The sequence below is a fragment of the Centruroides vittatus genome, unplaced genomic scaffold (assembly GCF_030686945.1).
Source record: "Centruroides vittatus isolate TY-2023 unplaced genomic scaffold, ASM3068694v2 contig_2634, whole genome shotgun sequence".
In the NCBI taxonomy this organism is placed as follows: domain Eukaryota; kingdom Metazoa; phylum Arthropoda; class Arachnida; order Scorpiones; family Buthidae; genus Centruroides; species Centruroides vittatus.
In genome coordinates, this window is record NW_027121678.1 from 399,372 (window position 1) to 424,860 (window position 25,489).

General features: G+C 36.6%; 1 protein-coding gene across 6 annotated transcripts in view; it reads right to left on the reverse strand.

Moving 5' to 3' along the window:
* LOC136971603 (zinc finger homeobox protein 4-like) overlaps nucleotides 1–25,489 on the reverse strand; it is a 66,440-nt gene that overhangs the window by 28,777 nt on the left and 12,174 nt on the right. For 4 of the 6 annotated variants that reach the window (XM_067266074.1, XM_067266072.1, XM_067266076.1 and 1 more), the window contains 2 exons: nucleotides 9,788–12,996; nucleotides 1,022–7,411 (listed from right to left, as the gene is read on the reverse strand). In XM_067266074.1, the coding sequence (XP_067122175.1) occupies nucleotides 1,022–7,411; nucleotides 9,788–12,962 (9,565 nt within the window). In that variant the 5' untranslated portion in view covers nucleotides 12,963–12,996. Of the gene's footprint in view, nucleotides 1–1,021; nucleotides 7,412–9,787; nucleotides 12,997–21,016; nucleotides 21,354–21,404; nucleotides 21,673–25,489 lie in introns of those variants that run through there. The other 2 variants (XM_067266073.1, XM_067266075.1) reach the window with 2 other exon arrangements.

Below are 25,489 nucleotides of genomic sequence, written 5' to 3' on the forward strand. Positions count from 1 at the left end.
AAAAAAAAAAAATTCGCATGCAAGAAATAGTAATTTAACATCTACAACAAAAATCATCAGGCAACTACTAAGTATTTTTCATTTCTCCATGGCAGATTTTATTGTACAAGTTTCTTGATTAGGTTACATTAGATGGTGCAAACATAATTAATACCATATCAATATGTACAAACGTCAACAACTCGCTTTATCATATCCTTACATACAACAATCTCCTTTGGTCAACTTTCGAAAACATCGTCGAATAATAATAATAATAATTTAATAATAATAATTAATAATAATTAATAATAATAATAATAATAATTTTAGAAATAAATTCATGCAATAACTGGCAACAATGCCGCATTCCAATATCAAAACATGCAACATTCTACTTTTCACTATATACTATACACAGTCAATGGTTATTTTTTTTTAATTTTTATATATATAAAAAATGTGACGTCGAATATATTCTGAGCAGTATGACGAATTGCGATAAAAGCCTACCATTCCCTATACATGCAAGGCAGTTTGAGTCGACACATAAAAATATAACTTAGCCTCCGATCAATGAATGCATTTTTCTAAGTAGAACGACATCACAAATTTTAAATCAGTTTCTTTTTTTATAAATTATTTCTATACACGTTTGATATAGTCCTTACACGTAAATTTTTGATGTCATTTTTAAATGTCGAGGCTAAGCGTTATTTAAAAAAATTAGCTTAATGAGATTAAAGTGCTCCAAAAACTATGTACTGTATATACACCCACACATCCTTATGCACAAAGACGCTGTAGGGTCAAGTAATATCGGACAGGCCTGTAGGAACGAATGTGTGGTATACAGTTCACCACAAACAGATGCATTCCACGAGATATTGTCAGGAACTTTTTGTGCCTGTTTTGTACTAACCCCACATCGTGATACAAAAAATGACTAATAAATTATTGTAATGATAAATAACATGTACAGTATGGCAACATCACTTGATGAGGGGATGGGATATAGAGAGCACTCAGACATCACTCCTACCTTGATACATGGCTGGATGAAACAAGGAGCCAGGAACACCACTGTAATAATTAGGAAATCCCGTATACATATAAGGAAACAGGTTGGCTGCCTCGCTGGTGGGTAGGGGAAAATCCATGCCGTGGTTCGCTACTGGATTTCCCTGGGATGCTTGGATCTGGGTCGCATCTTTCTTTCTGCCTTCTTGCTGTTGTTGTTGTTGTTGTTGCTGCTGCTGCTGCTGCTGCTGCTGTTGTTGTTGTTGTTGTTGCTGCTGCTGCTGTTGTTGTTGTGGCTGTTGCTGAGGTGATGATTGTTGCTGATGTTTTTGGACAGACTGCGAATTGGAATGTTCTGTTGGACTTTTGGATTCTTCTTCGTTTCCGCCATTATTGTTGTCTTGTTTTGAGGTCGCAGTTTCTCCTTTAGCTTCCCTATTCCCAGATCCCAGAGACATACCCAACATACTCGCATTTTGTCCAAATGGAGGAAGGTTCATTGGGATGGGGAGACCTGCCATCTGCTGGAGACCCATCATTTGAAGTTGCTGCATAAGATTGGTTTGACTACTTGCACGTTCGAATTCTTGTTGTTGAACAAGCTGTTCTAATGCATTCGTCCCTGGAGTTGAGATCTCAGAACGTTCAGTTGCATCTTGCGTATCAGTCAATTTTTTCATATTGTCGATATGGGCCTTCAGTTGGTCTATGTGCCTTTTAGAAAACAGGTGATCTTGCATGATGGTATTTGAATATTTCGTGTCGTACTTCACGTTACAAAATTTGCACTTCTCGGGAAGCTTGGCAACTTCCATCTCCTGTCCGAATGTCTTAACAAAAGCCAGTTTCGATTTTTTTTCCTTAGCACGAGCATTCTGAAACCATACTTGAACAACTCTTTTCGGTAGACCAATCTCTCTACCTAACATTTCACATTCGGCCATGGATGGCGTTTTGTAATCAGCAAAGATCGATTTCATCACTTTCAGCTGCATAGTGGTCATTTGCGTTCTGAATCTCTTGTTTGCTCCACTTCCCCTAGGTGAGTGAGACGGAGCAGGAGACGTTGGATTACTCTCATAGGAAACATCTTCCAATTCCATGTTGTCGGTTGATTCGGAATGCGTTTCCGATCTGGTGTCATCGTAATAAATTGAACGAGAGAATCCGTCGTCCATGCTCTTATCACTCAAACTAGTTAGTAGATCATCTTGACTGCGTTCCAGATCAAGTGACATCTTCATTGACTTGCTCAGATCAAGGGGACAATCCCCTCCTTCTTTTTTTTCCCCAGGTTTCGTCTGCTTTAAGGTGAGATCAGCAGGTATCGAACTCGATTCCTTGCTTGTATTGCACAAATCGTTCAAATACTTTTTCAATGAATCTTCATAATATTTTTTCATGGTATTTTGAACGGACTCAGCAGACGTCGATGGTACCGAGGGAGAAGACGAGGAGGATGTTGGCACGTTAGTGGATGCTCCCTTTTCCTCTCCTCCACTGCCCGACGCGGATGGAGCTTCCTGGTTCGAATCGGCGTCCCCATCGGGCAAGGCATCAATGTTGATGTCACCTTTTGTATACTGATCAGCATGTCTTGTGGCAAGATGAGATTCCAGAGCCGACCTTGCTTTGAACAGAGCACGGCAAAAAGGACATCTTTTGTGAATTACTTGTTGGTGGGCACGAAATTGTCCTTTTCTCTCGCGTGCTCTGGTGTTTTGGAACCACACTTGAACTACTCTTTTCTTCAATCCTACTTCTCGGGCAATATTTTCTAACATTTTGCGACTAGGATTACTTTCCATCTGGTATTTTTGATATAAATAGTCCAGTTGTTCGGGAAGTATCGTAGTCCTTAATCTTTTATCTTTTGGTTGTTCCACTGATTCCTTTGATTCTTCTTCTTCTGATAATTTTCTTTTACTAGGATTGGATTGCTGTTGTGCTTCGTACTGAAGAATGCCAAAGGATGAGTTTGATGAGTAATTAGGAAACAATGTAGGATTCATGATATGAACAATTTGATGTTCTCTCCACAGATCAGATCTCGGAAATGCTAAACTACATTTGTCACAGCGATATGTGCCATTCTGACCAAATTTTTCAGGCGACCTTGCTGTTGCTGATGATGAAGTAGGCGATGATGATTTTTCTTCTGTAGTTGGCAGAGGCTTTAACTGTGATGATAGAGGATTTTCATCTTTAAAACAGGAACTTTTTTGGTGCTTAATAAGTTCATAATAACGTTGAAAGACTTGTAGACATTTTTTGCATTGATAATTTAAACCTGGTGTACGCTGAAATTTTCCTGAACTATCATCATCAGTAGCTACAGGGGGTTGATTTTCATATACTTTTCTAGCTTTCTGTCTTGCATTTTGAAACCATACAACAATAACTCTAGGGCTTAGATTCAGCATCTTGGATAAATATTCCAAATCATCATCTTTTGGATAGGCATTTGTTTCAAAAAATTCCTGTAATACCTTTATCTGATAATCAGTGAATCTAGTCCTATTTGCTCGTTTTCCGGATCCCGAAGATGTGTTTGAAGTGTTTGTGGTGAGAGTGCACATACCACTGGAGGAAACAGTGTTTGTTAATTTAGCAGATTCAAGGGAAGGAGACGTGCATGTTGAGGAGGGAAGAGAGAAAGACGGTAAGGGATGGGAAGATGAAGAAGGATCTGCTAACCTTACTGAATCGGCTAAAGATGCTGTCATCAAACTAGGATCAGAAGGATGAGACAGAGAAAGTCCTTCCAATTTTTGCTCAGATGCATCCTCTTCAGAAATGATCGAATGGTTGGATGTTTCTTGTTTCAGTTTACCTTCTTGAGAGGAATCTGTTTCATCGGCACTACTGAACCTACTCTGTTCGCTTTGGTTACCATTCTGATTGTTATCATCTTTAGATATAGGAACTACTTTGGTTTCACCAGTCTTTTCGTATTCTTCTAGATTAAGATATGTTGAAGGAGGATTGCTGAAATTATAAGGAGAGTCTTTATTGCGCTGACGTTCTTTAAAAAGAGTATTTCTGAACCAATGTTTAATTACTTTGAGAGGTAATCCTGACTTTTCTGACATCTCTACTAACTGTTCTTCGGTTGGAGAGTTGTTTATGTCAAAATAAGCACGAAGAATCTTCAATTGTTCATCACTGATTCTAGTTCTAGCCCTTTTCTGTTGTTGCTGCGCTTGTAACAGTTGCTGCTGCTGCTGTTGTAATAGCTTTTGCTGAGCTGCGAAAAAGTTGGGATCAACGGTTCCAGGCATCATTGGATGGCTAAATGCTGACGCCATAAGTGGATCTAATGGAGGAGGCATCATGACAGGAATCAGAGGAGGGTGTAAATTCATTGCGGCAGGAAATGGCATGTTCATGCCCATAGGCAATCCCATACCAAGTCCCATACTCATCAGAAGCTGATTGAACTGTAGTTGAGCCGCCATCTGATTGGCAGTAGAATTAACATCTGAAGACTGTGAAGCGAGTGATACAGTTGGTGGGGTGGCTGACATAGAAAGAGCCAAGGATGTTTGTAGAGATGGTGTTGGACAGACAGACGTCTCGGCAGATACAGCTGGAGAACTAACATCAGTATTACTACCAGTTTCATCCTGGGCATTCGGTGACTGAGCAACTCGTTTTTCGTATTCTATTCGAAATTCATCAGCAAATTTTTCCACTAAATCGACGGGGACAATTTGCCCATGAATTTCTTCTCTGTGTGCCTTCAATACCCAAATACTAGAAAATTCTTTCAAGCATTTCGTGCATACAGATCTGTTTATTTCTGGTAGATCAGTATCTTTAAACTTTACTTCATTATCAATATCGAGAGATTTCGTTTTTTCTTTTTCTTCAGATATAACTTTTTCAGAAGCTAACAATTCTTTCTTATCATCTTTCTGCATATATTTTTGCCTGTATTCATTAAATTGCATTACAACATCAAACCCAAAACTCTCCAGCAAATGTTTGTATATGAGCGGTTTGCTGCGAGGAAAGGGTTGTTGTTGTTGTTGTTGCTGCTGCTGCTGTTGTTGCTGTTGGCACTTAGCACGTAAAAGATGCTGAGTTAACTGAGGACTTAATTGAGGAGGATGTTGCTTTAAACTTAAGAATTCTGGAGGATATAACAAATTTACTGATTGGTCCTGGTCATCTTTCTGTTGCAATAAATCAGAAACTTGCAATTGAGGCGGGGTGATGCCAGGTATTGGAGGCATTTGTGAATTTGTTGTAATGGCTGATACCCTGCTCAATAAAGATTGCGACGGCTGTGAAAATAAACAACAGAGTTGCTGATGTTGGAGCAAGGCCTCTTGAGAAACAAAGATAGCACTGCACCGCTGACAGCTGAGGATAGGTTGGGAAGATAAGGAAACAGGTAAGTGAGCACTGTGAGGTGGCAGCAGTGATGCGAGATCTGGAGGAACTGATAGTTGAGGGGAGGCACTAGTAACGGGAGTTGATCCCGTGGTAGCTGTGCTGCTCAGAGGAACTTCAGACATATCCGGGAGTTTAGGAATCTGTGTATTAGAAGGAACACTTGTGGATGGGCTGATCACCTGAGTTAGCTGAGGCATAGTAGTAGAGGAACATTGTATATTTTCTGCTGTATCCTGAGCCTGATTTGGTTCAGGTTTTTCGATCAGAGGAACATTTAAATCAACTTGTCCAGTCATTGCCAACTCATGCAACTTGGATGCACGAGTTTGGTGTAGAACAGATCGTATATGAATATCTAATGTTGATCCTTGACTGTAGGCAACCTTACAAATGTTACATTTATATGGCTTGTTATAGGAATCATTAGTGTTAGTTGTATTCGTGGTATTAGTTGTAGAAGCTGCAGATGTAGTAGTAGCTGAGTTAATACTGGCCGTAGTCGTAGTAATTGTTGTACTACTTGTGCTGGAACTGCTACTTTCTTTCATGCTCTGTTTTAATTTGTGAAGATGAGAGACGGAATTATAGTGAACGAGCAAGATATTTTTCTGAGTAAATGATTCCATGCAGATGTCACATTTGTATGGTCTGTTCGGATCAAGGTATTTTTCCATCGGATAGCTTAGCTTCTCCCCTTTCCTGTGCAGTAAAGTTTTATTATGACTGGTCAAATAACTTTGTCTAGTGAAGGCGACTTTACATCTATGGCATTTGTACTTTCTTGTAGGATCGTTATAACTATCTTCTGCGACAGATTGGCTATTTATATAGTCCTCCAGTCCTTCTTGATCCTTAGGACCATCACTACTACCCTGATCACCCGCTTCTGGAACATCTACTTCTGCTTCAGGAGAAATGTCATCTTGATTGCAAATCGCTTCCGCTTGTTCTTCCTGTTGTTCATCATCTCGATTGCTCTCTTTCTTAAGCAATTCCGTAGTCTGAGGGTCTAGTACCCCGCCTCCATTTCCTCCAACTAATAATGGATTGTTAGCAAGACTAGCTTTATACTGATCTAATTCTTCTTTACTCATGTCGGTATGAAAACTTTCCACGTGCTTCTGTAAAGCAGCTACTGATCTAAAATTTCTACCACATAAAACACACTGAGTAGCAGCACGGATGGCATGATACTGCGAATGAAGTTGCAGTTTCTCCAGCGTTTTGAACGCTAAACTACACTGATTACAACGATATTTATAAACGTGTCTTTCAGATACTGCTAGCGGAGGCGTTTGAGCGTGAATTTCACGAAAATGCATCTGCAAAGCTAAGGCAGTAGTAAAATATTGACTACATCCTTTTTTCCAACAAAGATAACCTGGACCTCGAGGTGTCTGTTTCAATTCTAAATGACCAAGTTCATTTTGATGACTAAACAAATCGTCCACATTACTAAACATTTTAGTGCAGCCAGAGCAAGGTAACTCATCAAATACGTCATCCCCACCAACTTTCTCTCCTCCTTCACTTTCATTCTTCTCCTCCACGTCTTCTTTTTCCTCTTCTTGTTGCTTAGATTTTAAATCGGAAGGTTCGTCAAACGAACTCTGCTTATTACCCGAAGAGATCCAATCAGACTGATCTACCATTAAAAGTAATCTTTGAACGCCCTCTTGATTCACATGATGGACTTCCATCAGATGAGATTCTAACTGTTTCCATTCACTGAAGCTTTCTTGACAAAGAGGACAGGAAATCATATTTGTTTTTTGGGAGTGTTGAGATTCGACATGCGATTGGAGTCTTGCATCGCTATTACAGGTAAAGTTACAGAAAGGACAGGAATGAACTTCATCATCAGCGGAACTTGTTGAAGCGGCTTCTTTAGGATTTTCAAGAAGTGCTTGTTTTAACATTGAAGCTGAAGAAGAAGCTGAAGCTTCGTCCATTTTACTCGACGAATCCGCTTTTTCTTCAGTTTTCTCTTCGACTTCAGTGGGTAAAGTATCTGAAATTACACAAAATAAAATTCAAATATTGAGAATTATTTAACACACCTTCAAATTTTCTTCCCTACTGCAATATTAAATAATATTTTAAATACATTTTTAATCATTATAATTACATCAAAAGATAATATTATATTTATATAAAGCACTGTGCATAACTACAATAATTATATAATTATCTTTTCAAACATTATACTGTATACAGGCCAAAGTATATATTTATACTTAATTAACTATGTACAATATACTTAATTAAAATGTATATTATTTATTTTAAATAATAATAATAATAATAATAAAATTTCAGTATTTAACTCATAATTAATTATAAATAGATAATTAGTAAATACACACAATAAGATATAAGAATATTTATGCTGCTGGTGGATTAAATTTGTAAATTAATTTTTTTTTTCCTCTCTCTCTCTACAAGAAAATCATTTACCGATTTTATTTCTTAAAAGCAGAACAAAGAAAGTAATTTTTAAACAAAATAAATTTTAATGGTTAGAAAACCAATTTTTCCCCCCCTTTGAAACTAATAATATAGAAAAATAATTTGCTTTAATTAATTTCGGAAAACAGCTCGAGATTTTGAAGTTTTTAATTGTTATTAATGTGCAGTTTTATATATTTGGAAATTAAAAGAAAATATTTTCCGAAAAAGAAAAAAAATTAAAATAAAATAATATAACATCCTAATGCTTTTTAAATTATTTTAAGATCCTTAACGTACTGAGATAAATCAGTAAAGGAAGAAACGCATTCGTTATTGATGTTTAAAAATAAAATAGAAGAAGAAGAAGAAGAAGAAGAAAGAAAGAAAAAAAAAAAAAAAATCTATTCCAATTTTACTTGTAACATTAAATGCTTTAATTTTGTCCAACAGGAGGAATCTGATTTCTATTAAATTTCTTAATGTGAGGCTCTTATAGGAGCATGCTAATTTAACGAGCATTCAGTCCCACAAATTGTCGAAGTAGCTAAAAATTAATTTTCTAGTTTAAATATGCACTTTTCGTTAAGAAAGAAATGTAATAATACGAAGTAAATCTATCAAACACCTAAATGAGTATATGCACCATATATAGATAATTAATTTATTTATTTAAAAAAGAATCAAAACTAGTTATTCTTACGCTGTTCAGATCATGCAGAATAAAACTAAATACGAAAATACACAAGCAAGGGGGGGGAGGAAATTTAGTTAAATTTATTTCATTAATTTAATAATAATGGAAATATAACATTGTGAAGAATAAAGGAATTCACATTCTTTTTAATGAAACTGACGCTCGCAAACGTCTGCAATAATAGATGGAAACACAACTGGAAGACATTTGAGTAATGACTGAGCAAAAAAAAAATATAAAAAAAAGGAAGTATATTTTTTAATTATATGCAATTTCATGAATCACTAACTAAATGGCTCTTAACAGAATTTTTAAACTTCACATTTAGACAAAATAATGTTCTTGGGTCAAATCGAATCTTAAAAATTATACTTAATCGCTTATATATAAAGATATATATTCGATGGCGATCGGTTAAATAAAGTGCAAAATTTATTTTTTTAAATCGGGGGGGGGGAAATAGTATTAAGAAAAATATTATTACCCCGAAAATATTGAATTTTACATCTTTTTTTTTCCCTTTCTTTCGTGAGAACGGAATATAAATTCGTCTCAGTAAATGCACTTATCTGTAAATTTTACTCGGATGAATTCGTGTATTATCAAAAGATTAATTGTATATATATACATATACATATACGGTTGAATCTTAGACAACGATCACCTCTAAACAACGGACATTTATACATAATAACCTCTAAACAACGGCCAGTTTTAATGTTTCCGTTAGTGACCTCTATTGAGAGGTTTGACTGTATACATATATAATTCCAAGTATTTAGTTGCATAAGTTAATTTTAATACAATACGTAACGGAAAGAAACACCTCTTCTTAGAATATAAAAAAATAAAAGTTTTATTTTCAATTAAAATTTTTGCTTTTACTTTTAGAATTTTATCTACTGTTTTTGTATTATATATCCGTTAAATTTTTATTTAACTTCCCTCGTTGTTATAATACAAGATTCGATTTGAATCATCATCCTGTCTCCTAATTAATACTGTAAATGATTGCAACTAATTATAAAAATTATCAGGGGTATTTTTATAACAGTGTAAATAAATTATTATATTTTAACAAGTAAAATTATATATAAACACGTCTCGGTTATAATTTATAGAATAGCAGCGGTATATTTATATATTATATATATATATATATATTAAGTAGTCGAGATAGGTTTATTTTTGAACAAGCCACCCTTGAAAGAGAAACAAATGGGAAAAAAGGGCTAAACTCACCAACATCAGCATCAAAAATAATCTTTTCGTTTCCTTTGTATTCTTTGACCAGAAAAATGTCTTCAGTAACATCTCTTCCCTCAGTTTTTAGTTGCATTTGCCGAATATTGTCATTTCTTAAATGACGGAGTGAGTGAACATGCTGAATGAGATTAAGCTTGGTTCGTGTAAAGAAGTGACATAACTTGCAACTATAATATTTATTTTCAATGTTTAGAGAGTTCTCTTTAATTTGGAGATGTAGAAATAATTTACTACTAGTTTCGTGCCTCGGATTGGCTGTGTGAAGCTGCAATTTATGAATGCTGTTTGTATAGTAATCACATGCGTTGCATCTTACTTGTACAGGATTGTTAACATTCATATACTTCAACTTCCATTCCGTTACAGGACCGCCTTCTTTGACATGGTTGAAATGTTGTAATTTTTGAAGATGTTTATCGGTCTTGCAATGAAGTTGGAAGTTAGCCTTCAAGTTCGTCTTGTAGGTACACAGTTTACAAATGTAGCTTCCAGCCACAGCCATTAGTACTTCTTCTTCGCGTTGCCAAGTTCTATCTTGTTGCATGTGCTGATTCAAGTTCTCGATGTTATCTGCCGAATATACATTGCAAACGCAGCATTGGAACAATTTATGTGAATCGTCGTAAGGAACATCTGTGCGAAGCGCAGTATCCCCCTGTTCCATGTCCACAGAACTGCCCACGTTTATCGGCGGTCCTAGAGTACTCTTGCCCGTCCCGCTAACAGCAGCTACAGCTGCTGCTGCCGCCATAGCTCTCTGCTGTTGTTGTTGCTGCTGCTGTTGGGTTGCCATCATCAACAGAGCATGATTATAAGCCATGTCAGCTAAGGCAGCTTCTGGTTGCAGCTGAGCATCACAGGGCAGGAGTAGGCCAGGATGGAACTGAAACAGAGGATCGAGAGCCTGAGCCTGTTGAAAGGCAGTGAATTGCTGCATATGTTTGACATTCTGTTGCAGAACCATCATATTGTGAGTGTGCTTTTCGCTCGTCATGTGGATTCTCAGATTTCTCGCCACGTTCGTCTCGTAATTGCACACGTCACACCGCCATGTGGCCTTTGGTTTATTAGTAGGGGGAGCTTTCTTCATAGGGTCTGGAAGTGGCGGAGCTGGCAGACCCTGAGGCTGAAGCATATGATCGGTGCTGATGTTGCCATTCTGCAGTTCTTGAACATTATTAATGTGTTTGTCTGACTGCATGTGGATACTAAGGTTGCCCTTGGTAGTGGTTGAATAGTTACACACCTCACAACGATACGGTTTATAACCGCAAGTGTAAGTTTCCCCTCGTGCAAGACGCGGATGAGGTTGATTGGTAAGACAATAAATGCAACTCATTTCATTCTCAGGATGTTTTTCTTTCATATGAATTTCGAGGGTTTCTTGGTACTTATAGTGCCAATTACATTTTGGGCATTTGAGCGTCTTGCACGAATTGCGCGAATGCATCATGGTCATTTGAGTGCCTAAGGAACGATTGACACCCATAACCATGTCACATTTGGAACATTCCACCCCATTGGGCTTTCCTTCAGGATGCTGAACACAAACAGGACTACTTGTCGATGGTGCAGGCGAATGGCATGTAGGCACAACAGGACTGGGTGTTATCAGTCCTTTAGGGGACATCCGTACACCAGGAGAGGTGCTATCAGTGCTGCCGGTGCTGGTAGGTCGCTCCAGTCTACTTAGATTACCACTTCCAAAGGCAAACAGGTTTGATCTGACATCAGATGAATCAGTTTCTTCAATGTGGCCATTAGGAGAACTTTCCTTCTCGTGTTGTTTTTCAGACATGGGTGATGATGGAGGTCTGGTACCCGATGCCTCGGCAGCTGCTGCAGCAGCTGCTTTGGCCATTTTCTCGATATTCGCTAGATCTTCAAGTTCGGGTGCTAGGACTTCTGAGTCTGGACCGCCCAGTGTATGTCTGGTGAGTGAGGAACTTTTAGATGCACTTATTTCAGGCATCGATGATGATACTGGACTCGACGTGGCTGACACAAGTGTGGTCACTGCTGCGCTGTATCCACCCCTCATAGCACTGGACACAGCTGTGTTTACAGCATTTAGGAACACTGTTGTCACTGGGTCTTTTGATGCAAAGGAACTAGGACATGAGCTGTTAGGGACGTAATAGGCGCTCGAAAATTTTGGATACCCGATGACCTGAGCTGATGATGTAGGAATAGGTTCTAAAAATGATAACAACGGTTCTTTGTCTTTTCCAACACCTTGGATTACAGCCGAAGTGTTTTTCTGAGACATAACCTCTCTTTCTTCTTCAACCAGTGTGATATTATGCTCACCAACTGCATGAGCAACAAACGATTTGGCATATCCAAAAGATAGTTTACAAATGAAACACATTAGTATTGGTTTGATAGGTACGGTGGCGTAGTCCAAAATAGGGAAATTAGATTTATCAATTTTACTAGAGTGTTTGGTCGACCCTAAGTTCGTATCGTCATTGGAAGTGCCACTTTCGGTGGCCTGTCTATCTCTCATTGTAAAAACCCTATAACTATGCATAACGGGAACTTCAGGAACTTTTTTCTTCTCTTGTAGGAGGCTGTACGCTTGACCGTACAGGGCACTGTAGAGGGCAGGGTTCCTAGAGATGTGTAGTGCGTTCACTACTTGAGGGAACACCCTGAATGGGGAGGGTGTGACACCTCGTGCGTCCACAATACATCCTTCCTGCTGAGGTAGATCCAAACTGCATTCGTCGTCACTCAATTCGGAGTCGGCACCCTCAATGATATATGCAGAACCGTCTGGATTATAAACAATCTTTCCCGTGAAGTTCTCAACGTCGCTGATTGAACTGTTGTCTGACCCATCTTGCTGTCCATCTCCTCTCTTGCAAGGACGGGCCTCGCCACAACACACATGTTCCAAATAGGCCTTGCTTGTGTCGAACTCCGTCCTACAACTACCACATTGGGTCACCTTGGTACTGCACTGGACCTGTTCAGGGGACATTCTGCTTTCGTGACTTGGTCGCGATGCCTTCTGATCCCCGGATGTTGAGTCCACTTGATCGGACGAGCAGGAATTGAGAGGGAGAGGTAAACTCCTCTCTACCAGCACATGATTGTCCCTCCCCTGACCAGTGTCCATGGCCGCTGCTGGTGCTTCGGCTTCCATGGTGCTACGTCATCGTGGACACCTCCAACTGACTCTATAAAAAAATGCCAATAATCAGTCATCAAGCAAATTATATCCATAAAAACATTTTCATTAATTAATCATTTACGCATTAATTTATTTGATAAGAATAACGAACTTCAGACCCACTTAAAAGCAATCGCTTTTACAAGATAATGTTTTCATAATCGTTAATTCTGATTCACGTTATCGTATTTTATCGCATTTTAAGAAAATAAAAACAGGCCTATATAAAACTACAGAAAACAATACCGTCAAGAATGCCGATCGCATTCCTCCTATTTGCTTTCCAATACTTTCTGCAGCATTTGGCTTTTTATCTTTTCATCCGAAACATTTTTATTTATTTAATAATTATTGCCCCTAACACTTTGATTTTAAATAATAATAAAAAAATATAGAATACATCAGAAAAATACATGATTAATATTTAGTAACGTGTAGTTGACATTTTGAAAATGAAAACAAAAGCAATTTTTCCCAAAGCGCTATAATTTAATGATTGAAAAATTTAAGTTCTTCACACAATGTTATTGTTTATTAAACATAAAAAAATGATTATCACGATTGCCAAATGAGCTGGACATATTTTTATATATGATACTTTGGTATTTTATTTACATATTCTTAAGTATTATAGCTTTAAGAAATCTTTTATAAACAAAGTAATTCCATTAGCAATTGACTCCACAGCATTTTAACTTGGAGACGAACCGAAGAAAATTAGTCGCGTAATGTCCAAACTCCGTGCAAAATGAACGCAGTTAGGGACCTTATTAGGAGACGTCTTCGTCCAGATGGTAATTACTTAATCACAAAAGATCCACTCGAGAAACTAAGTGAAGCCAGTCCAATAGAACAGGAAAAGCTTAGGATCCAGGTGAACGTGGGAAATGTCACCCATGGCTTGTCGCATGACGTCACTGCAAGGTGACCTACCCGATCACGTGATGGGGCGAAGAAACTATCGTTACGAAATGTTATCTATCAAGTCTGTTCTACTTAAAATGACGAACAGTGTGGTAGGCCGATTATATATTTATTTGCCGATTTAAAGAGGGGGAGCGAGCTGCAAAGTCGGATTAGACTCATCTGAGCCGGTAATTCGAAAAATGGCAGAAATATCGTTTTTTCTTTTTCGTTAATCCAGCCGGTGAAAAGTGACCTTTCTGCCTACTCTTTGCAGCAGGTCTAAAAGCACTATCATTAGCTAGACACAATTGTGTGCAAAATAGCAGCACGGCTTGTTTCTATAGCAACCAGTGACATATTTAGGTGGCTACTCCAGTTGCTATGTCCCAAGTGGTATAGATGTCTGAATGGCGATGGACACAGCACCATTAGCCGGATGGTCGTCTGCGGCCATTAACATATCCAATGCCGTCCAGCGAATCGTAAAATCAAGCAATATTCCGGTTCGGCTCCAGAAGCCAAGAAGTTACTGATGCCATGATGCCAAATGTTTTCAAACCACACAAACATACAATATTTTTGTTTCCACCCTGATACCTGTATTTACCTTTCCTACAAAAATTTTTAACCTACCTGTTTATTTCCCTTTAGCTGGGTGTAACATGACCTTAGGGACCTTAGAAATTATACTTTCTTAACAGTGTAATGACAGACGAGTCAATGTAACTTATTCTCATTACTCCATCATTACGACACATTCTCAATGTCTGAGAGAAATTAATTTTTGATTGGATATACTTTGCTCTCGTTCTATTGACTTTCACCTTCTATAATAACGAAGAAGAAACATCCTGTTGTAACTAGATGCCACTTAAGTTGCAAGTTACCTGGAGGAGTGTCAATGTTTCACTTCCCTAACACGTCAACCAATTACACAACTGATAACATAAAATACTCGTACTTTAACGTAATTTTAAATTTACTTTTAAGTGACAACCGCATAACAATATTACAGCGATGATACGAATGTAAATTAGGAAACGACACTTGGGATAATTGTCAGCCTTTGTTGTCTTTTATCAAGCAAATTATTATAACTTTTAGGAATAAAAACTGAAGGACAACATTCCCCAATCTGTAGGGGGTGTCTAGTCTGCAGGTGTCGCCTGTCCCCACCTAGCCCAAGGGTGTCCTGTGATTGATTATTATGGGATTCTTTTGTCTTCGTCAGGGGCAACCAAGCCTCTGGCACAATCATTTCCCTCCTTTCACCCATCTTTACAATGGATTATTTCTTATATACTCGAATCTACTCTCGGGATAGCAAAAACCTTAGTTTCAACCTACTACCCAAGGCATCTGGCAGGACTCACGCATAGAAAAGAATAAGAACAATTCTAAAGCTCGTTCATCGATGGAATTTTTAGTGTTTTGTCTATTACCGATGTATAATGTATTTGCCAACCGTAAAATTAGCATTTGCAGACCAAAATATCTTAATGATATCACATTTCTTGAAACGGTTATTGATCAAATGTTCTGAGAAATGACTACTTAAGATCAATAGCTGTGACGTCATATCGCGACACTTGGGTAATAAGCAAGAAGAGTTTATTAATGATACAAGTCGTATTATAATAACGTACGACTCGGGTCCAAAATTTCGAAAAGTATATTACTATGCGATTCAAGCCGGCTAACAATGGTGTAGAAATTCATCTGTATAGAATTGTATAGTTCTATTGGCTACTACTTTTCTGTTACATCTCCAAGTACTATTCAGAATCGCGTATCATTGTACTGTCGTCACAATTTATTCAACTTAACTGAAAAGGACTCAAACCCAAAATACAAAACGAGTGAAGTTCGAAGGACAGTAAAGAAAATCTGACCAGTGAAAAAAAAGGATCGAAGGAAAGAAAGGAAAAAAAAAATGGACGAGTATAAATCTATATATAAAAACTTTATTTTCTAACAATCTTTATCAAAGTCTTTCGTACCATCATTAAACTAGATTTGGGGAAAATTTTTTAAAGTACAATTGATGACGGAGACCCGCTTTGTGTCCAATGAAGCAATACTGAGAACAATGATTTACACTTTTCTCCCTAATCATCGACTCCGACAGACGATGGGTAGAAAAATTCCATAAACATTATTAATGGATCCAACTCTATTCGTATAGCTTTTGGATGCTGATGAATGCAGACATTAAATCACACGTCATGTGGCACAAAATTCATGATACTCTAGTCCTATTGTTCTGATCAAATCTCTTTCTTTGTCAATTTGGTCATTTTAATATTTTATCTCGTTTTTCGAATCTACTGTTCTGAGACAAATACACAACTCTTATCTCTTCTTCGTCTGATAGAAGACAAAAATGTTGACAGTTTGAAAGGAATTTACCATTTTCGCTAGTTTAGCCCTTTTCTTCTTCTTTTTTATAATTATTTTTTTCCATATTGATTAGTTTCCTTAATGACGTTCGGAGTAAAAATATTACTGGAATCGTCATTTAGTCTGTCGACCATTTATTAGAATCCAACTTAAAAATAGTTTCTGTGCCATATATTTCTAATAATGCAGATTTATAAATAGAGTAGAAGCATCCTAATTAGAAGTAAAACTTACCCAAAGAATCATTCGCTTACGCATTAAACTTTCAACTTTTTAATTTAAAATTTATGTATTTATATTTATAAAAACTTTATATATATATAAATTAAAATATAAAATATAAACTATTTTACTTAAACGTGACGAAAGTATACGGAATATTCCAATGCTGTTATCAGTTTATGTTATTTAGCATCTTGTATTAAACAAGAACTTGAAATATAATATATTGATAAGATTTGTTGTGAAATTATCGTTCATTACACTTTAAAACCAATTAGATTTATATTTAAATGTATTTAAAATAATATATATATATTAAATTTTATTTTCAAATTCCGAAATAATTTCATTACAACATCGACTATATTTTTATAAATGAGGGAATTGCAGAATACTAATAAAGACAAACATCTTTAAAGAATTTATTTAGATCTAAAACAAAGTGAAATTTGATATCAAATGAAAAAGAAACCTCTTTTATTTTTTCTTTTTTACACATAGAAAATACATTTACTGAATTATCACGTGTAAAGAAATTAACGAACTTTGTAAATGTAGACTGTACATTGCCTTATCAAGCTGTACAACAGAAAAAAAAGCTGTTTTAATTAATCAGCGACTATAATTTATCTTAAATATTTATAATTTAATTAAAGTATACGTTAAATTATAATCTATTATTATCGCTAATGGTTAATGGCTTGGGTGTGAATTTTATTAAGCAATCTATATGTTAATTTGTAATATAAGTCGAGTGGCATTAATTTTTATCTTAAAACAAATAGGAATTCTGCATTGTATCCAGAATTAGGCAATTATAGTAGTAGGTCTTATAACAACATTCACAACGGTCGATAGAAATAAAATAAAAATAAGAAGAAGAAGAAGAAGAAAGGAAAAGGAAAAAGAAAAAAAAAATCAATTTTGCAAATGTTAATAAAAATTTGAAATTGTCCTTTTTGTAAATCCTGAATAAATGCATAAATTATCAAACTCAATCCAATTTAGGCTCAATTTTAAATTCGAAATTGCGATTAGAACTTAATTGGAATTATTAATAAGTTTGTAAATTTGTAAACAACAAACTCGACAATTCAACTTTACAAGCGATGAAAGATTTCGTTCTAATTAAAGTTATTTATTTAATTATTATTATTATTTTAAAAAAATTCAATAAGTTTACTTAAAAAGTCAGCTTGTAAATTAATTAATAATCGTCGCCATGATATTTTTTTTTTCCGCCGAATTAATGTAAAAGTATCGAAAGGTTCTCGACAGAACACTCACCCAAACTTTATTATAATTCTCGAGATAATCCCATAATTAAGGTTATACTCCATGTTTAATACGCAGTTTATATATCTCGTCAGTTAAATCATACAAGGAAATGGATATTTTGGGCACGAACAACAGAATTAATGATGCAGAACTCAGGTGTGTCGAAGAGAGTTGGAAAAAAAAAATATATATATATATGCAATATATTAGGAAAAGGAAGTAATGGGTAGGCCTATTAAATGCCCGTTGTGACCTACTAAGTCAATAGTCAATTGCCGTATAGTTAACTAATTATTTAAGAGAAAACATGCGACCTAAATGAGCATTTTTTGGGAGATTTTTCTCTGGTCGGCAATAACTGAATTGGCAGTTTCTTTTTTAAAGTCTGTAGATGAACGATAAGAGGCGTTGTGAAAAGTCTGAACATGTGTACCGAACCTCCCACCTGCTGACAGAGTTCTCCTTCAGCAATCACGGACAAAAATAGGAGACCAAAACAGTAACTGGGCCGTTTGAATGTCGGATCGACAACTTCGACAAACGAATTGTTTATATTCCAATAATTCTTCTTAATTAAAAATCATGCGTAATTAATTATCACGTTAAATTTTAAAATAATATATATATCGTTACGATAAATAAGTTCGTTTCCCCCCTCCCCCCGTTTTTTAAAATTAATGTTGCAACCCAATTACAGTATCACATTATTTATAGATTGATTTACGTTTTAACCTGTTTTGTTGCATATTTTTCCAATTATGTGTATCTTTATATATCTTAAATTGTAAAAATATTTTTTAAAAATCATATCAGATTTTCAATCGAAAACAAATTATACATTAATTTAACGTTTATATATGAAAGAATTATAAATATCTACACACACTTATATAGGCCTTAACTTAATGTTTAAATCTAATTTCGAAATAGGTTAATTAACCTTACGGTCTAATTTACTGATCAACTTTTTAAATTTCTTAAAGATGAAGTGGAAAAAAAAACAAAGAAATTGTTTCTACAATTTGAAAATAGAAGAAAAGGCCACGTAAATGGTTATATGTCATTTTCTTCTTCTTCTTTCTATAATGCCTTATGTTATATATTAAATTATCACGGGTATAACCATCGCTAAACTAATAGTCTACCATACTTTAATCCCCAATTTCGGACTAATCAACCGACGATAGTTAATTCCCTTCTGATTAACATTAGAAATTACTTAATGTACATTGTAAATCCCTTATAATCCTACTTCAAATTAAATTTCGAGATTGACATAAGCTAATTTTTGCTCCGAATGCCGACGGACTAATTCGTGCTTTGTAAGTGTATAATTAAATTATGTACTGCACCTATTAAAAACTGGAAAAAAAAAATTAAGTTGACGGCTTTACTTTTTCCAATTTAGAAAAAAAAAATGATCAATTATAAAATAATCAAGGCCCTTTTTATAAATATTAAATTTTTACTATTAACATAAAAACTTTGCACGAAGGAGGCCTCAATCCCGAAGCAAACGGTTTTACAAATAAGCTAAATAAACTATTGCTCGTGTCATAAAGGGCCTCGCTCCATTGGCAAGAAAAGTATTAATTAATAACTATTGTCCGGAGAATATAGAGCCTCTTGTACGCCATAGCTTAGGGCCACGTGTTTAAATCTATCTGTGCCTAATCCAAATAATTAGACAATTGATTAGTTTGGAAAGACGTTAGAATATAAATTAATTTTAGGCCTTAAAAGGTTAAATCGGATTAAGAATTCTGTAATTATTTTACGTTACAAAAGCTGATTTTCGTCCCGTAAATACTCGAAAAATGTGTAGAGATGAAAGTCTATTCATTGATTGCCTTTCTGAATTTTTCAATGGGCACAACTGGCACGTAAAAATAACCTCAATAACCTCTAAATTCACTTTCTTACCGGTTAAAGCATGTTCTGTTGTCTGTAACAGTATAAATGTCTGTGGGTTACACTTCACAGACTGTTGAATAACCATTTTCTGTTCAGAAGAATCGCAAGAGAGGAAGTGCAACAATTAAGGATAATCTTTATTCCAGACAATATCTTCCGGATTTTAATTAGAAAATGAAGGAAACAATACAATTAAGGATCATTTGATCCGAAAAGATCGAAATAGCTGTCGATCACACGACAAGGAAAAAAAAAATTCCCACTGTAATCAAAGCTTTGTGTTACAGGGACTCAAATGATTGAAAGAAAACTAAGACAATCGGCGGAGTCTCAATTAAACTCAACAGATGAAATGCCATTATTGGTCCTTTTTTCTCCCCTTCCTCCCTACCTTAATACATGCACACCTATGGATAAATTAAAAACAAACTCGATCAAGGTCGAATCGTTCAGGATCTGGAGTATTATATTAGATAAATATTTCAAATACTGCCCCCTGTAAAATAAACAGTTCGAAGTGCACAGATATAGGTAATATATCAAATGAAAATCTCAGATTTCTGGAAATACGTCTTGCAATTTAAAACCATTTACAGACTGAAACGTAACTTAAATAAGGTTAGAATAATAACAACAATAATAATAATATAATCTGGGAATTTTTAATTGCTATCAACAATTGCGACGACTTTTGCTCTAACTCGAGACTTCTTTAGAGCGGAGATGACAATATTATCAACATTTATTTTATAACGGACGCGACAGTTTTTTTCCTCCTCTATCCGATGATTATCTTATCTGGAAGCAAAAAAGAAAAAAAAGCATCCACCCTTTTTAAATGCAACATTAGGGAACTGGCATTATCTGATCAGAATGTCAGACGTGAGTGGTTCGGCAATGATTTCTGGAGGAGAATTATAACCACAAAATATGTATATTGTCAAAGGGAGTGTCAGAACCGGACTTTGATTATCTCCAAGCTTGTCAGTAAAAGGTAGTATATAATTAGCGCAGAGTTAACCCCCACTAAGTGGTACAACATGGTGTAAGTAATTATCCAATCTGAAAACATGCTGTCGAGATAAGAAACAGGTGTCTGGACTATTGATCAGCTGTTATATAAATCCGAAAGGATAGAAAGCCGGACGTTGTTTTTACTTCTAGAAACGATAAACCGACACCTTCCGAGGCGAGTTTGTCTCCCGCGCGGATTTAGACGCCGTTAAGAGGGTGGTTTAAAACTAACCGCACCGGCCACCACCGCTCTCTCTATACTTATAAGCGCTAGAAAGGAAAAGTGATCAAACCTGTTCTGGTATGCAGTCCGTTTGTCATGACTTGGCCTGTGATTGGGGCTCAGAAGTTGGCCAAGCCCGCGAATCGGAGGCCGGATCTTGCTTGCGCGCGCTGCACCACACACAACCCTCCCATAGCAACGACTGGCTCTTCTACATGGTTCCCTGTAATTAATTCGCTAGATTGGTTCGTCGGCCAATCAGCGCACGCATCTCTACAAAGCGGGCCTCTTTTTATTGGTCGCAATTATTTTTGTATCCCCCCAGCACGACGTGGCTAAATGATCACGAAAGCAGCGCCATCTCGCTCGGGCCGAGAGCGTAATTAGATGGAAGAGCGATGAAGCGGCACCGTCCGTAAATTAATGCGGGCTACTACCAATTAGAAGTTGTTCCTCACCTGTATTGTCAGCAACCCCATCGGTATTTGTCCTCTGACCATTGACAAGCTCCTAGTGCACATGGCGATGGTATTTCCATGGCCGGATGAACGCGCGACACAAACGGCTGCGACCTTGCTAGCTACACCTACCAACTCCGTATGCCACCAGTTATAACATGCTGACACCTTTATGGATCCACGGGCTTGAGCTGCCATCTATTGTCTCGCACGGCCACCAGCGCAGCGCATGTCCAATCCATGCAGAAGAGCTGTGCGTCGCTCGGATGGGGGATGCTAGTGGGAATATTTTCCTTCTTCTTTCTCTTTAAGTCGATAAAGTTGAACGGATGCCGTCTCCCGCCAAGCCCATGCCAGCAACGCTGGCTCGTAATGGCGAATTGCAGCCTGCGATTTTGCGCCCCAGCTTTCGACAACAGGTGCGAAAACCTTTGACATTTTTGCCAATTAAAATCTTATCCGAAAAAACACATTCATCGATTAGCCAAAAAATGATATTAAAACCACTTTCTACAGCCAAAATAGGATTTTAGCTATAGAAAGAAAAAATAATAATAAAAACAAGAGTCCGGGAATAATCAAGAATTCTTGGCACAGCTCAGTGATAACGTCCCTTATCGTGTGCCCTTCTTGGTAGAAAAGTTTTATGTGTGGTCGTTTGATTCCCATCCCCAGGGCTAGGGTGGGTGGTGTTCCATTCGTTAGAGTTGTGGACACGTCGCTTAGCTCTACTACGACCACGTGACTTCGGTTTTCTGTGAACCGTGCAACCAATTTGACAACGGCCACGTGGAAATGTGTACAAAATCTGTCCGTCGGCACGTGAACCGTGAGATCACGTGACATCCGGTATGGCAAGTCGGTGTCATCGGGTACATTTTGACAGCGGCGACTTTTTTACTTTCGATTGTTTAGGAGATATTGCACGAGTTTCGCGCAATTTAATTTAGAATCGCGCGGACAAGATGAATTTTGAACCGTTTCCGGTAGCTACGAAAGAAAAAGCTCTCACATATATAAAGCGCTCTGTAACTAATAACGTAGCTTCTGTTTGTCCTCACTCTATCTGGTCATATCCTTGCTTTAACTGAACGGGCAATTGCAATCTTGGCGATAACACGTCACATCCTAGTCCAGCTAAGTGGAATAGTCCTCATCGTTGTAAGATAACAAGGCTTACTTCCCAACCCCACCCGACGCGTACAGGCTGCTGACTTAACAAGGCTACAGATGTTCTTTGTCTACTGTCGGCTACCAAATCAGAGCTTTCACACATCCCCCCTGCTCTCTGAGTTCACTAATATAAACTAAATGGTCTTAATTGCGATAATGTCCGACATTATTCTTCACTTCCTCTTTTGCCAAGTGGTTAGATACGTTTAAACTAGTCCTTTTCTCGATTACGTTAGACGGTCACGTCCGCCATCTTAGCCCGCTCATCTATGCACACGTTACCCTTTTAAAAAACAACCAATCTCTTCAATATCCTGTAATGTAACCTGTGACCCAACGGATTCTTTTATGGGTCATTCTGATTTATTTACTGCAGAAATTGGCATTTTCTTTCTCTGATTTCGCTAAGATACCAACGAAACGCGATCCATCTTTTATACTTAGTGCAGTTTACTCGCAATCGGGTCTGCCTGGTGTTTAGTGGTAAACCATCCCTGGATAGGGGGAACAGCCCTCCTACCTCAGATAAGAGAGGCAGGGTGGTGTTGATACTAAATGAGAATGGAGGAGAATAGAAAATATAAGAGCCCTTGGCGATGATACCGTCACTTCGTTGTCATTTACTATATCGCACTTGCAGCAGCTTATATCACCTCTAAACGTTATTAAGATAAACAATAAATTTTCTTTTTTAATTTCAAAATTTCCTTTTAATTCGTCGACCCCATCCATCCGAAAGCACATTTCCCAAATTTTCTACAGGCAATCAGAATTACTTTAAGCTCTTCTTGGCCATCGTCGAGACGTCTAACCACGTATTTTACAACCAGTTGAATTGTGTTATCAAGTAAAGGGATATATATGAAACTGAAATTATATCATACGCAAAGTCTTTTAAAGTCAGTCGCAAACATACAAGTGCAAAATGGCGAAGAGAGAACTTACAACACCGAATTTCGATTGAAATACAGTATACCCGTCAGTTAATTTAGTTTAGCAAAGACTGAAGAATACGAACAAGTGTTCCGCAGTCATATTTCCCCGTTTTTTACTGAATAACAATGGCAATGAGAATTCACGTATCGATTTTTAAAGCTACCCACCTTACGGACGGTGTAGGAGCATCCAATTTCTAACTCGTTTTTTTTATTAGGCATAGCAACGACTTTTACACTAAGCAGACTCGAAGGAATTAAATAATTTTACCGAGTTTTCATGATATTGCCACCTCTTATCAATTTCTCTCCTTTTATATTATTGCTACGTCGAGTTTATGCAATAGTTTTTGCTTTGATAATTAGTGTTTTGAACAGAAATGCGACGATAAATCTTAATTAATCGATTAAAATTTCACTCGAGGTAGAAAATTCTTTTAGCTTATAGTGAAATTTATAATAATTTATACTTTTAACGCCTCCATTTATCAAATTCCAAAAGGGGCAGACGTTTATATTAAGCAACACACACGTTAAAGGAGCAATAGATTATTTATTAGGCATATTAATTACATGTTTTTTACATTTAAGCTGTGATTTCTGAATAGGTTTAAGGACATTACCGATTATTAAACGTGGTAGAAAACAACAAAAACAACCATTGTTTGGAAGTTTTAAAGTTGAAAAATGCATCCAATTCTTTGGAGCAAATCTTACATTGGAATAAAATCTCACGCGAGCAATTCCATATAGACTTCAACACGCAATCTTATAGCTTCGAAATACATAGATTACAACGACAAAAATTATATAAAGACATACCACGACGAACTTGTATAACGATATTTAGTTGGACTTCAATATCGTTTTTAACATTTATGAATGCGCTTTTATAACCGTCATTGATTTAATAGACAGGCATGCATCGTATATTTGTTTAATTCCATTAAAAATAATACAACTACATCATTCCCGTAATGGAAATTCGTAAACAAAACTCACTAGAAATCAATAAATTAGATAAATAAGACAAATATGTGTTGGAACTCGAGGCCTACGTTTACATCGAACTCGTGGAGAAAGTTTGATATAGTTTTTAACCAACTTACTATTCAATTTGAGAATCTTTAATCCTTGCCAGGGCGATGTCGGTGAATTATAAACATCATAAATATTATATTCGTGAAATTTCGTGCACGAGAGTACGTATAGACAAAAGAGAAACCGTATAAGGATGAAAGCGAAAAATACTTGGTAAGATAGTGACAGGGCCATTGAATGCCAGCCAGAAACTATTAAAGGACGGAAGGAATATCGAAAGAGGTAGTTTACCTTGTTTCGTAGTGACTCCATCAGTGTCTAGCCAAGCATTCTACGACTTTAACTGCTATATCACATCAGCATAATCAGAACCTTACTACGACCCGTGCATATAATTCCGCGGGATTTCCAACTTTTCAACTACACTTTTATTTTTCGATCATCTTTCTTTTTTCTTACTTTCTCCTACGGCCCCGTAGTTATGCGAATTATCGAACTTTAAACGCGACTAAAACCAAATAAAAACCACTCGATCCGCTTTCGGAGGGGGGATAAGAAGCGAACGAACCTGTAAAGAAAAACATTGTCGATTTTTCTATACTTTATTTCTATAAACGTCTGTCTATTATCCACTATAAGGTTTCGAGATAATAAAATTATCAGCGGTAAAATGACGTATGCACTATTAAACGGGGCGATAAACCATTAACCGACTTCTTAATGCTATACAAATCTTGTTTTAGTAACGTACATAAATCCAACTGAGAAATATTTAACTGATTAGACCCCCTTATTTCATTACTCTCGTCCATTGTCGCGCCAAGAATACTTTTATATACATATCGACGTAACGTATCCTCATCCGAAACTCGAATAAACAATTTAAAAGTTCCGCATTTAGACCTTCTACTCTTAAACTGCGCTGTTTAATTCCAA